The sequence below is a fragment of the Haliotis cracherodii genome, unplaced genomic scaffold (genome assembly GCF_022045235.1).
Source record: "Haliotis cracherodii isolate W230 unplaced genomic scaffold, xgHalCrac1.p SCAF_19, whole genome shotgun sequence".
NCBI classification, from domain to species: Eukaryota; Metazoa; Mollusca; class Gastropoda; order Lepetellida; family Haliotidae; genus Haliotis; species Haliotis cracherodii.
Window position 1 is genome coordinate 18,270,067 of NW_027266274.1, and position 14,463 is coordinate 18,284,529.

General features: G+C 41.3%; 1 protein-coding gene across 1 annotated transcript in view; it reads right to left on the reverse strand.

Annotated features, from left to right (window-relative positions):
• Positions 1 to 1,045: 1,045 nt before the first annotated feature.
• Positions 1,046 to 14,463, reverse strand: part of LOC139466630 (uncharacterized) — a 36,296-nt gene continuing 22,878 nt past the window's right edge. Inside the window, exons 16-23 of the mRNA XM_071248217.1 lie at positions 14,145 to 14,284; positions 13,844 to 13,982; positions 13,209 to 13,319; positions 12,196 to 12,389; positions 10,369 to 10,497; positions 5,539 to 5,650; positions 4,968 to 5,064; positions 1,046 to 4,316 (exon numbers count right to left, since the gene is read on the reverse strand). Coding sequence (XP_071104318.1) covers positions 4,133 to 4,316; positions 4,968 to 5,064; positions 5,539 to 5,650; positions 10,369 to 10,497; positions 12,196 to 12,389; positions 13,209 to 13,319; positions 13,844 to 13,982; positions 14,145 to 14,284 — 1,106 coding nt within the window. The 3' untranslated portion in view covers positions 1,046 to 4,132. The remainder of the gene's footprint in view (positions 4,317 to 4,967; positions 5,065 to 5,538; positions 5,651 to 10,368; positions 10,498 to 12,195; positions 12,390 to 13,208; positions 13,320 to 13,843; positions 13,983 to 14,144; positions 14,285 to 14,463) is intronic.

Here is a 14,463-nt window from a genome sequence, read left to right on the forward strand (position 1 = left end):
CCCAGACCCTATATCTCAACAACACCGCGTGTGTGATCAGGATGTAGATGGACGGTCACGGTGCCTCCGGTCATGCTGTGACGTGAATTGAATACGTGACATATCTAAATCTATAACATTAGAAACCTGGATCACTTTGGCAGAAATGTTGAACAAACCAAGCACAATGGTTAGGTTGTTTATATTCAATAACTGTTAAATGTATGATCTGAAACATATTACTGAGATTTAAGACAGACACATTAGCGACAAAAAAAGATGTCCAATGCAATTTCATATGTTGACCATTTTTTCAATCAGATGAACCGTATGTTCCCGTGTTTTTTTCTGGTGTTCAATTGACTTGACATTGCATGTGTTTGTGACGTGTGCCACCGGTGGGGCAGGTTACACTTACCTTTTCGCGACCAGCTGGTATCATCACTCCAGGTATTTGATAGGGATTCATAAACACATGCTCATGATATAGTCGGAATAGTACAATCGAGGTTTTGTCACGCTCGGTTGATTTTGTCGAGCGATTTGTACCCATGGATAAGACTCGGGTTCACCAATATCAGCCAGAGACTGCACATCAGTCAAAGCAGTGGAAACAACTAACGTCTCCTGTTGCAATATCTGCAGGCAAGGTAATGATTTCGGTTTCTGGGATTCAAAAGAAATCCAAATCAAATTGGTGGACAACACCCCCAAAACGCCAGACTTTTAATTATTGGCCAAATTAATGTTATTCTGTTATGGCAAATGCATACGATATCAGGACAATATCAAGGCTAAAGGTGGAAAACTCACTGACGGTGAACAGTTCTGTTTTCGCTATGTAGCTTTGGACTATTTAAACATCCTCCTTATTCGGGGCTGCAGAGTACCCCTACTGGTTAAAGTGTTTGCACTCACATTAATGCAAAGTGTGAAGCCCATTTCTGGATGCCCATATTGCTGGAATATTGGTAAAAGCCGCGTAAAACCATGCTCACTCAGCAACTGTCCTAATCACAACATTAACTGGAACAACGTCCAAATTCTCTCCAACATCCTCCATGATTTCACCAAAAGAAAAGTAGCAGAAGTAGTCAACATTCGCCGCCACAAGCCACCATCAACAGAGATTTCATCCTATCCGCCTACTATGAACTCATTAAGCAATAATCATCATACCTATGCAAAACATATCCTGTTTCATTGGCCACATATGTCCCATTGGCTTCCACCTATGTGTTCTGTCCATCATGTTGTGACAGTATTATCCTTCTGTTGTCATTACTTACTCATGTTATCCTACTCATGTATGCTATTGTTGTTACTGTTAATCCTCCACCTACTATATATATTCCTCATGCTTGACAACGGTATAAAGATCTATACGAAATGTCGCCTCTACAGTATAAAAGAAGTTGCTATCAATACATTGTGTCTGCATTGTCCTCCGTACACACCAGATTATATGTATAAGTCAGGCGCAGATATTTTCCAGTAAATTCCCACCCCTTCTACAATCATGTTATCGATCCTGACCTTTCTATAATGTGGTGTGGGGCACCTTACGTTTAACTAGGGTTGAAGCAAGTGGTATGGACATAAAAGAATCTCATCACAATTACACACGCCATGGCGTTTATCTGAGTCATGAATTCTTTCTGGAGGCTATCACCACTACAGAAATAATATCCATAAGCTATCGGTCATAATCTTTACATCTAGGTACATTTATCTGGGAACATTTATGGAAAACAACGTATATGTGATTGACACGATATGTGATCGCCGACTACCAAATTATATCGTCTAAACGTGGACAGTGTCGTCTGTAGTATGGATTTGCATCTGCTTCTGATCTGGTCAGTTTCGTGGATAGGGTAAGGCTATATGGTATAATGATAGTGATTGGACAACATAGCCAACTTGTTAAAACTTCGAAATCCTTACAAAATATACATATTTTAAATATAATGTAAGATGTCGACTTCATCATCGACAGCCCCGAAACCAATTTTATCTTTGTTTTAGCTACATCCCTCATTGTACACATTTAAGGAAAATGCGTTTGAACAGTTTAAAGGAAGCAATATATTACAAACATATGCACATTGCTTTATGTAAATCAAGGAAACCCTATTGGCCGGACAGTATTAAGTCGGAAACAGTGGGAAGTGAATACATGACAACTTTATTTTATGGACAACTACTTCTCCTATTCTTCAAGGCCACCTCTTGTCCCTTCATCCAACTGATTAAGGGACACGACGTAGCTCTGAACCGTCATTACAATTGAAGAATGAAAGTTGTTATCCATAAAAAAGTGTCATGCATGCATGTTCTTCCAACTTTTAAATGCCTATCGACGACGTGTGGGTAGTGACTTCAGGTATACAAGGGCTGGTCAAAAAGTTCTAAGCCTGACTAACTTTCAACTATGGGCCATAACAAAGTGAACAAAGTCAAAGTAGTACATTGAGTGAGTACTTCCTTGCAAGTTTATTTAGTCTGTTGAGGCCGTTTGCATATTATTGACAGCCAGTTGAACTTGCTTTATTACCATTGAGGAACTTGAGGAAAACACAGGTCTTAGCCAATTGTTACATTATTAACGTATTACATATTCAAGTTTGAAAGTGTGTGCCTTTCCTTTGTAGTTCTTTCAACCTAGGAGGGAAGTGATATGCAGGAGGAGGTAGGGATTGACCAGGGGGCAATAGGTAGTGGGAAATAGGCCTTGACCCGGTGCAGATCGTTGACCTTTTTACTATATTCAAATCACAAGCATATGAACATAAATAAAACAGTTATGGTGGCTCAATTTATTGGGTGATTTATCATTCTACTCTATGTTGAACTAGCTGTCTTTGGACATTGCATATTAGTTTTATGGCGTTTTATCAGATATTATTTGCAAAAATGTGTGAAAGATAATTCTAAACGGACCAACATCATAATATAACATTAATTAAGTCCTTATTGAAGACGTCATGTTGCTCATTTAACTCTTTGTGGCCGATATTCACTGCCTCCTCTGTCAATCACCAACGTTAGGATTTGAAGGAGGGAATTAAAAATTCTATTCAAACAGCTACGAAAATTCACAACAAATGTGACGACATCACTGCAGACTCATCACACATTTGAGAACACCCACAGTTAAACAAAACATTCGCCAACAACTGCGTCAGGGCCACAACCGTCAAATATCTTTCCCATGCTAGCATCGGTTGGCGTGAATTCTTGAAACTGACAGGTCAACTATGGAGAATCCTTGTATCATACAATGCTGACTCGTCTGCGACCAGCCCTAAAAACAGCGGCATGCTTCAGGGTGGTTCCATTGACAATCACGTTGCACAGCGTGCTAGTTATATAATTTCGTTCCAAGTAAATCTTCCGGTTGGTTTAAAACAATATCATAGATGGTTTTTGACATCTGGCTTCATACTTGTGTCAATACAGCAGGGTGACTCTCAACAACAACTTTGTCAGCTTTTGTCAGCAGTGACGAGTTATTGCAATGAAGGTCAAGTTCAGCTACGCCCAGTAATAAGGCGTACATATTCAAACTAAATAACATAATGTTGAGAAATAGATTAATTTTGCGTTTAGAGAAATACATTAGTGCTGCGTTTTTTCAACTATTTCTCCAAACTGTCACACCTACAACCTACAGTTAATGTTATTTTTCTTATTGTTTAATTGTAACGGTGCCATCGGCTGGGCAGGATACACTTTTTAGTATGACTTTCTTTTTCAATTTTCAAACTAGTTTAACAAACATGCATGTTCTTTCATCATTGAGAGTAATTGTAACATTTGATATACTGAGACATTATGATACATTTATATATGAAAGCGACAAATCCGTTTCCACATTCCAAAGAAATGTCTGCAAAAAAAGTGAAAACAAATGACGACTAGCTCTAATATATTTACATATAGACCAAACAGATCTGGACACTAAGTTGGGATTCCTCTGGAATACACTGCCGATTTCTCAAAAAGTCTAATGTTTTAATACATTTATGAATGAAATACATGTGCGTGTTAGATATATCAACAAAACAATGATGTCCTACAATGCATTGCAAAAGGCAAACGACACGTGTACAGACACGCCATGTCTAGTTTGTTCTTTGACAGATGATTCTCAGACCTTCTCCTCTGCGTCACCAGATTCTTCCCCGAGGATCATATACAGGTGATCCTGGTAGTCTGACAGTTTCATGTAGTCGCCAGACTCCTGCAGCAGAGAGTCCAGTTCAATGCTCAGATCCTCAAAATCTGGCCTTGACTCCTTCTCATGGCGCCAACACTTCGTCATCAAAGAGTAACTGCACAACAAGAAGCAAAACCAACCTTCATGTTTAATATGTATAATGCAATGTGTCGAGAGTTGTTCATCGCCTCTCTCTTTTCAAATCAGTTCGCACTGTGGCAATAAACGTTTCCAAAGAACATGTCTCGATCATCTCCTGTTCCTTTCAACATAGATCTATTAGAAGTTCTATATCGAGGCGAGATCAGAGGCATACTGTACAGTAGATGGCTAGTGTCATCACCAGTGTTATTTCTCCAGAGAACTGTTTCATGCTATGTTTTGACAGATGTCCTATGTGCTTACGACTCTGGATCACTGTGTGGATTCGATTCAGAAATAAAATTAGTCCCCAGCCACCTACGTTTGTAAAACGCCACTAGATTGGTCGTGTGGTCAGGTTCGGTGATTTGTGTCATCATGCCGCAACAGCGTTGGTCGTCGACAATATTACCAATCACCAGTTTGCCGGGTCAATGATGTACAGACCACCGTCAAATAGCTGTTATATTCCCGAGTGTGGCATTAAGCAATAAACAAAAACAACTCTAGAGATCATTGACATACAGTGCAAAACTACTATATATTCGTTCTATCTGTGTAAAAATGGAAACTGACGAGAATGAGTGTAGTATTCTCTATACCTGCTGTGCTGTGATGTACTTACAACTCTGGGGCACAGTGGTTTGGCTTGGGCATCCTTCCTCCACTCATCACGAAGCCAATGATGTCTCTGACAGACTGGCCCTGGTAAGGACTGGCCCCTGAGTGATGCCATGTTAAAGTATCTCAGTTGAAGTTTACACATTGGGAATATTCGTTTTCTGTGTCATAAGTACCATTCAGAACTGCCCTTAATATCTTAACTGTTATATAATATACACATATGAGATTGATTTAGCTATACATGTATAGGATTAAAAAATGAAAATCACAATTCAGCTTCAAAACAGTTTAATACTTGAACATGACACGCGACATGAATAATTTTATTTTGCCTTGTACATCTATGATACGAATCGATTGTACGATTCCGAATATGCTATGTGCATGCGTTTATGAATCAGTATCAAATAGTTCGCTAAACACATCCTATACAGCGATAGTATAATGACCCAAAATATATATAGACAATGGGTATGGAATGCATTCTAAAATGTTTCTTATTACATGACCGCAAATCAGCAACCTATGATATCCTAGTTACCCATCATTGATAAGTGTTATTTTCACCATACCTAGGGTAACAATCTCCCACAGCAAGATCCCAAAAGACCACACATCAGACTTGGAAGAAAATAACCTGTCTTTGAGAGATTCTGGGGCCATCCAGCGGATGGGGAGCGGACCCTGTTGAACAAGGCAGAGCATGACATGCATGTGACATTAACACGGCACAGTCTGTGTTGTACTAAATGTGATCATCTGATTCTGCTCAGTAGGTCCCTCCCTTACAGTTGAGTTAAATTGGGGTAAATTCAAAACGTCAATGCCAGATAATAATCAGTCTCGATCACCTGTCACAACATTGGGCGTTAAAGGTCAAAATACTGATGACAGTTGTATCAAAAGATCATCAGTATGACACCAGGTGTCTTTTAAATGTGTCCTTGTGTACAGGTAGCACCAGACATTGCCATTTATTTCATTAAATTTAATAGGTCGTGACCCACGATCATCCCCCCTCCCCACATCCAAACCCCACCAATTTTTTAAAGCCCATTAACATACTAAACATGATTTTGAATGTTAACAAGAAAATAGTTGGGACGAAATTGTTCTTACAGTCTTTCAAAGTAAGGTATCTTATATCATGTTTTCACCCAGTTTTGCCGTATATCACTGGGGGGTATGATTACTTTTTGGGATGTCATCTCACTAGATATACTTTTGGGGATATCATCTCACTAGATATACCAGTGGAAGCCATATAGAAGTATCTCTCCAATGATGTATTTATAATTGGCATTGGTTGAATATGGACCAACCTGTGGCAAATCAAACGACAAAAACAAATTGTTCTCACGGAAACCTTTAATCCGGTATATCTGCTAGGTACGTGTGCCTGATTCCACCTTGTAACAATGTCATCCCCGGGATTATGCGTGTTTTCAGGTTGAACTGACGAGACTGAGACCAAGATCTTATACAACCAGGAACAACTCTAAGATGGCTTCGATATCTCATCCTAAACGGAAACGTATCCCAAGTGATCCAGAGTCAGTGTGCATCATACATGTACCTGGCTTGAAGTATGGCCCACTACAACTTCTGAGAAAAGCCAAAGATCCTGATGAGAAGATGGAAAAGCTGAAGGAGATCAAGCGGAGAAGGATGGCAGAACCTCAAGAATCGCAGAATCGCATGGAAGTGTCCTGTGCAAGCCTGCCGGCATTTCTTGAAGAAACCCATGGACATCACAGAGGATGTTATCAGCGTTTTACAATGAACCTTGGCCGCTTGAAACAACCTGAAACAGAATCTATGGAACTAGCTGGCCCATCCAATTTTGTTCATCCTGTGAGCCCATCATCTTCCAACTTGACTGTATCTTTTGAAGGATTCACGAAAGAAATTCAAGTCAAAAGGAAGCTGGACAACAGAAAGCCTCACCAACTTCAATCAGGATGGATGGCAGCATGTCATCGAAGTAGCTAAATGTCTAAACGACGTCTGCTCCTGCTGCGGATCAGAGGGACGGATCTATTTGCCTGTGAAGCAAAATATCACAAGTCGTGCCAAACTGAATATATACAGAATCCTTTGAAATAGCGTAGTTCACAACAAGAGGAACAACTCAGACAGCATCAAATAGAAGAGGCACACAAGAAAGCCATGATATCAGAAAATGTCAGAAAATATCAACAGCAAGATACTGAATGAGAAGAAGATCATGAAGATATTGCACACTTCATGGAGAGTCTTGCTGATGATTCCGAACAACGTGCACCTGGATGAATCACCGTGTGAGGAAACCCTGAATGCAGTTATGGTTGATGGTCAGCTTACTGGGTGCATTAAAGGATACGCAACATTCTGCACCAAAGTCCAACAAGGGAAACTTGGGAAAACATCCCAGCGGTGGATCTCCTCCATGGATCATGTTGGTCTCGTGAGGCCCATTATTGAGGCAGTGAAGATGAACAATTTCCATCCGTATGCCCAGTGTATCAACAGGATGGATGACTTATTCTTCAGCTTTGGACGACAGAATTATGCTCTGTACCTAACCTACTTTACAGTCTCCCTGGTGAACACCGACACGTCCCACCCTGGTGAAGTAGAGCTTCTTGAACAGGTTGCCATAAGTGTGGCACGTTCCCTCAATCCTGGCAACAGATGTGACGTCGACCAAACCATGGAAGAAACCTTCATGCGCCATGCCAAGTCCCATGGCGGTGGAGGTCCGGGAGTCTCTGGCTTATTGACAAACCACAGCGCTTGGTGAGAACAACCCACTCAAGGTCACAGTACGTCAACACTCACCATGGCAGGTATGCTGGGCACACTGTGAAGACGGTATGAAGCATCGAGACGTTCGCCAAACTGAGGTCCTAAGAAGTGAGTGGAATTTTGCAAAAACATGTGATGCCATTGAGAGCTTCTTGAATCCTTTCAACATGGATATATACTGAACCGCAAGAGAAACGTCACCCCAAGTAACATCGCATGAAAAGTTGCCATTTAAATATCTGGGTTATTTTTGTCAAAGTTTCTAAAATTTAACATTACCTCGTCCAGAAAAATGAAATTTGATGATAAAAAAACAAAGCAGATGACAATAAAACCGATCGCCCTAACGCATCACGGCAACGGCCATGGTAACCAGGTCCACGTCAGTTCCACGCAAATGCACATGCGTTCCCCAAGTTCTTGCCCTATATATCCACCCAGATCGGATAACATTCATTTGTTATACATAGCTACCACATGCCAAGACAAGAAATCAGCAACACCAAACCATTGGACGTTTGCAAGCTGGACAAACCGACGGCAAGTAGCCAATGCATTTGAAGTCTGAAGACTCCAGCAATGGTACCAGACCACAAACACTACAGATGGAAGACCGAGGGTCACCACCCGACCCGACGTCACGATCGTCAGATTGTGTGACAGCCTCTTCAAGATCGCTTTGTTACTGCTGTGGAAACTGCTCGACAAAACATGGGGAAACACCAGCGACACATTAGTGTATCAACGATTGACGAGCAGACAACACTGTCACAGGTCACATCGAGGACCCATTCTGACACCACGCCATCGACGGGACCATCTTCAGTGGGCAACACAGCACCAGCATTGGCGGCACCAGCAAATGGAGAAGGGTCCCCTTCTCAGACGAGAGCCTTTACTGTATCTCAACAGCAGATGGCAGCGAAAAAATCTTGCGACGTCGTGGGGAACATTATTCAGATGCTTGTGTTGTTGAGAGAGACTCATGAGGAGGTCCAAGCATCATTTTGTGGGGTGGAATTGGTCTTGCACAGAGGGTCGGGCCTGTGTGAGCAAAAGAAGAGTTCATAGCAAAGCGACTCCAGACAGGAAGTGAGTTCCTTGAGCCGGTGAAACGTATGAACTTGCACACTCTGGGCGGCATGAATAAGGTCGCAAAGGTCAATTCAGACAGGAACAAGGTCACACAGTTCAAGCATCAAGGAAACATGGCATTCAAATTGTTGGTGAAATCACAAAATGAAGGCTTACAACTGCATCTCAAGGACTTCAGGGTGTTTCCACTCACACCAACCCCTAAAAGCATCGGGACACTAGACGGATTTCTTGCAAAGACAGACAAGAGTAAGGTCTTCCTCTACTTGACGTAGGATAGCGAGAATGTAGCGATCCCACCAGAGAAGGACACTCTCACCATACGTGATGGCAATGTGCGTTTCTACTTTCTCAAACCTACCCAGCACCTTTGGCCACATCTACTCAAAAGTATTTGACATCTTGTCTTCAGCGCTGACGGGTATCTGCCTAATTCTGTCAAAGCCATGGAATGGAAGAGGACAGGTGCTGGTGAGAAATTGATTGTCAAAGGAGAAGTACGAAAAAGCCTGCTGACTGTCTTTCAAATGATGAAAATCAAACTCAATTCATCCAGCTGTTGCTCAGGTTGTGGAGGACGGACGAATATGACTGGAAACTTAAGGGACGGAAGGTAATCCTATTATGTGATGGAGTGGCATAACCCCCTGACTTCTGAGGATGGCCGAACAACCTCAAGGATTATACAGTACTGTGATTACGCACAAAGAATGAACTACGCATACGTACAAGTAAAATGTCCAGACACAGACGCATTCTTCCTGTTGTTGCACTATGCTCCCTAGCTGACATAGATTACACTCCTCTTTGACGCAGGAACGGGCGGTCAGAAGAACCTGATCAACGTTACTGAGGTGTCCCAGAACTACTCTCACGAATAGTGCACGGCTCTATATGTCTTTTGTGGCTGCGATAGGGATAAGGAAGATGAAGCCTATCAAAACGCTACTGAAGATGCCTTGATACGTTTCAGTGCTGGTACAGCTCGGTGACAGATGGGACATGCCATCACAACTTATTGATGAGCTTGGTTCGTCTATGGAAGACCAAGAGTTCACAAAGTTGACGATTTACAACTTCTAAGAATCAACGAGCAGTGCGCGCTATGAAGTGTTAACGCCTTTACAGAACGTCGATATGGCGACATTACCCCCCTGCAGAAGACGCCTGGTACAGCACATACACCGAGTCATCTGTCAAGTCACACGCAAGCCATGGCTGAACACAAACGGATGACCATCTCGAACTGATCTGGTATGAACTTTTTCTTGTTTTCAATGTCAACTGAATATGGAGGAAATTTGTTTACGCACTTTGATGAACACGAGCAATGAAATGATTTTCGACATGTATCTAACACTATGGGCCTCTCGTGCCCACATTAAAAGATATGTGTTACAGGGTATAAATACGTCAACAAATGAGCAATGGAAACACAGCTGTAAGTCCAGGCAATTATTTTTGTGAGCTCATCTAACATGCTCTGGCTGTTTTGTGAGGGACAATAAAACATTCCTTACCGCTGATTGTTTTTCGTATGCATCTTCACCTGTGTCTGAGATTTTTCTAGCCAAGCCCAAGTCTGATACTTTACAGACAAGGTTCTCACCAAGAAGTACGTTTCTGGCAGCCACGTCACGATGAACGATCTGTAAGGATTCATCATACTTGACTATCCTACATCCATTATCCTTCTGTTGTGCCAACCCTTTCATACATAAATTCTGTCATACATTCCTCGAGATATCTTTGGAATAGTTTTGTTGTATTGAGGTAATACCCTCAGAGAGACAAGTAGGGGGATCCAATTTCATACCCTCCATTTGAAATTTGAATGAAGGCATATTTTCCTACAGACACATTGTAAATTAATTTACTTCGAAAATATACTGACATAACAAAGGTAAAACACCCTTTACTATTATAGCTTTCCCTCACTGTCTTGATAGTACGAGGCCATCAGAAGCATGCAAACAAGGGACATACGAGAGCTGGCTGAAAGGTTCTAAGCCTAACTGTGAAAGACCCGTACCAAGTCGATGGTTCCAGGTTTACACATTTTTGCCAGCGATGCTGCGAGGCCTGGATGTCGGTCAAGAAGAAATTTTCTTCATCCACCCTAAAAAAGGTCATTCACAGCGGAAATGACGTCATCATTATAAGGAAAATGGCGACCGGCTAGTTCCTTTTTCATTTTGGGAAACAGGTGGAAGTCTGACGGGGCCAAATCGGGTGAATAAGGGGGATGGCAAATGAGTTCGAAGCCATAATCATGGATCGCTGACATGGCAACTACCGATTTGTGAACAGGAGCATTGTCTTCGTGTAACATGACTCCTTAAGTGAGCATTCCCCGTCGCTTAGCTTTGATAGCTTCACGCAACTGTCTCAGTAGGTCAGCATAATATTCTCCTTTGATAGTCTGGCCTTTTTCAAGATAGTCAATCAGCAGAATACCCTTGGAATCCCAAAAGACTGAAGCCATCACCTTTCCAGCAGAAGAAACCGACTTGGCTTATTGGGGGGCTGGTGATTCCGGATGCTTCCATTGTTTAGACTGCATTTTGGTTCCTGGTTGAAAGTGATGAATCCAGGTCTCATCCATGGTTACAAATCGGGCCAAAAAATCATCAGGATCTGCTTCAAAACGGCATAAATTGTCACGGGACGTCAGGAATCTGACACGTTTCTGATCCGCTGTCGAGAGCTTTGGCACCCATCTTGCAGAAACTTTTGTCATTCCCCACTCGTTGGTGATTATGTGCTCAACCCTCTCATGAGAGATGCCCTCAACACTGGCAATATGTCGAGTGGTCAATCGTCGATCAGCCATCACCATGTCATGCACCCGGGTAATGTTTTCCGGAATGGTTGCTGTTGAAGGCCTTCCTGGACGCGGGTCAGCGTCAAGGCTCTCTCTGCCACGCTTGAATTCCGCAGCCCAATTCTTTACAGTGGAAAAGGAAGGGCATCATCACCTAAAGTGGAGACCATGTCAGCATGTATCTGTGTTGGACTTAGCCCTTTCAGTTGCAGGTACTTGATGACTACACAATAGCCAGTTTTGTCCATGTTTGGTGATTTCAGTGGGTAGGTTCACAAGATGGTCTGGTACAAAGACAATGATAACACTACAGTTGCAGTTCTTATGTCTATGATTCATTAAATGATTGTACTTGTTGGTGGCAAAAGTTTGTTTCAATCCGATTGAGATAGCCCACTTAGGCTTAGAAGTTTTCGCCAGCCCTCGTAACTAAAGTGATAACTCGCATGATGTATCTGTATCGTGGATTCATTAGGATGTTAATTAATTGTTTCGTGTTTACATGTCAGATATAAGATCTTACTCTATTATTTTGCAGGTGAATCATTCCTTCAGCTATCTGGTAGGCGAACATCGTCAGTTCTTTAGATGTCAGTTCTTGTGTATCAGCTCCAGTATCAGTGTTAAGCGTCTTAGCACCTGCCTTCGGACGCCTCGATCGTAAATGGTTAAGAAGACTGCCCAATGGAACGAATTCCATTATCAGCATATCAGAGCCTGTAACAAACATAGCATGAATACTCAGACTGAACGTTAGAAGAGCCTGTAACACACATATGAATGAATACTCAGACTGAACTTTAGAAGAGCCTGTGACATACATATCATGAATAATCAGACTAAACTTTTCCAGAGACTGTGACACACAAAGCATGAATACTCAGACTGAACTTTATCAGAGCCTGTAACAAACATAGCATGAATACTCAGACTGAACTTTAGAAGAGTCTGTAACAAACATAACATGAATACTCAGACTGAACTTTAGAAAAGCCTGTAACAAACATAACATGAATACTCAGACTGAACTTTATCAGAGCCTGTAACAAACATAGCATGAATAATCAGACTAAACTTTAGAAGAGTCTGTAACAAACATAGCATGAATACTCAGACTGAACTTTAGAAAAGCCTGTAACAAACATAGCATGAATACTCAGACTGAACTTTAGAAAAGCCTGTAACAAACATAGTATGAATACTCAGACTGAACTTTATCAGAGCCTGTAACAAACAGTATGAATACTGAGAATGAACTTTACCAGAGCCTGTAACAAACATAGCATGAATACTCAGACTGAACTACATAATGAATGTACAAGTATAATTATTCTAAAAATTTGCAATGTATAAGTATTTATTCTCAATTTGAAATTACAGTAAAGACCTTATATAATAACAAGGAAAACTTGCTGCAGTTGTCGAGTTAATGTATGTATTTATTCATTATTAAATCGTTTTACTTTCCCAAACTTATTTTATATCGAGTTGTTTTCTAAATCTTTAATCAGTCGTTATGTAGTAATTGATACGAACCTGCCTTGGCTGAAAAATGGAGATAATTCACAACATTGAGATGCTTCGGTAAAGACTTCATGAGTTCAATTTCATGTTTGAAGTCTTCTCGTACAGCCTCTGTGGCATTACCTGTAATACATTGCAACGGGAGATTTCATACACGTGCATATTTCCAGAAACGAATACAGGTAAAATAAAAGAAACATAGTTTACGGAAAACCGCATATTTCATACAAAACTAAAATACTGTTCGTCTCAAATCAATACATAAGACTGTTACGCTTAAGATAACTCGCCACCATCCTCATTGAATACTCGTACAACATTGAATGTACGTAAACAGGCACCACAATGTATCGCAAACTTCGTTTCAGATTTCCACATATTGGGACTATCCACACCAATGCTATTTCTTTCAAGTCATTCATGCACAGTGTAGTGCTGACAGTTGTATTGTTGTTAAGGTTGTAATGAATTTGATTGTATGTCCGTTAGTATTCACGGTTGCACTTCCGTCAAGTGTATTCTGAATTGAAGCTTCAAGAGTAAATATGGAATGGAACCGCTGAGGTGCATGACATGCACTGAGAGCTACACATACACAGACACAACATGATATGGTAACATAAATCTCCCCCATACAATGTGCATACCTTTGCACTTCTTCACAGCCACGAAGTCCCACAGTCCCTCGTAGATAATACCGTGAGCTCGAGCCTTCCACACCTCACCAAACTTCCCCTCGCCCATTAACGTGATCAACTCGAGTCTACCATGGACAAAAGGCTTTTCCTTGAAATCAGAATGAAAACATATTAATGTACAATGAAATCCTCAAAATCTTTAAACATTATTGGTTCATTTAGCGAGATGTATAGATCCTACCTTAGACACTATTAACAAAATTGGTTTTGTTTCAAACAGAGAATTGTCATCGCATAGCCCATGACATACCTTTTGTACCTTCCCGTGTGAGTTTCGTCGCCTCATGACACATACGATGATGAGTATTAGACATAGCAGAGCAGCTACTCCGACAGAAATGCCAACAGCCAGCTGCCACGTGGAAGACAATGGCTCTATTTCAACAGTTCCTAAGAAAAACATTAGAGATTGAACATACCCTCTATCTTCAAATGACACGGTTACTAACGACTAGAGCAGGTTGGGTTTCTAACAGATTAACGTCGTTTTGACGGCCGGTTACACGACTCTAGACAAGGGACAAGGTGGGAGGTCATCCAAATGACTCCACCAAGATGTGCCATCTTTA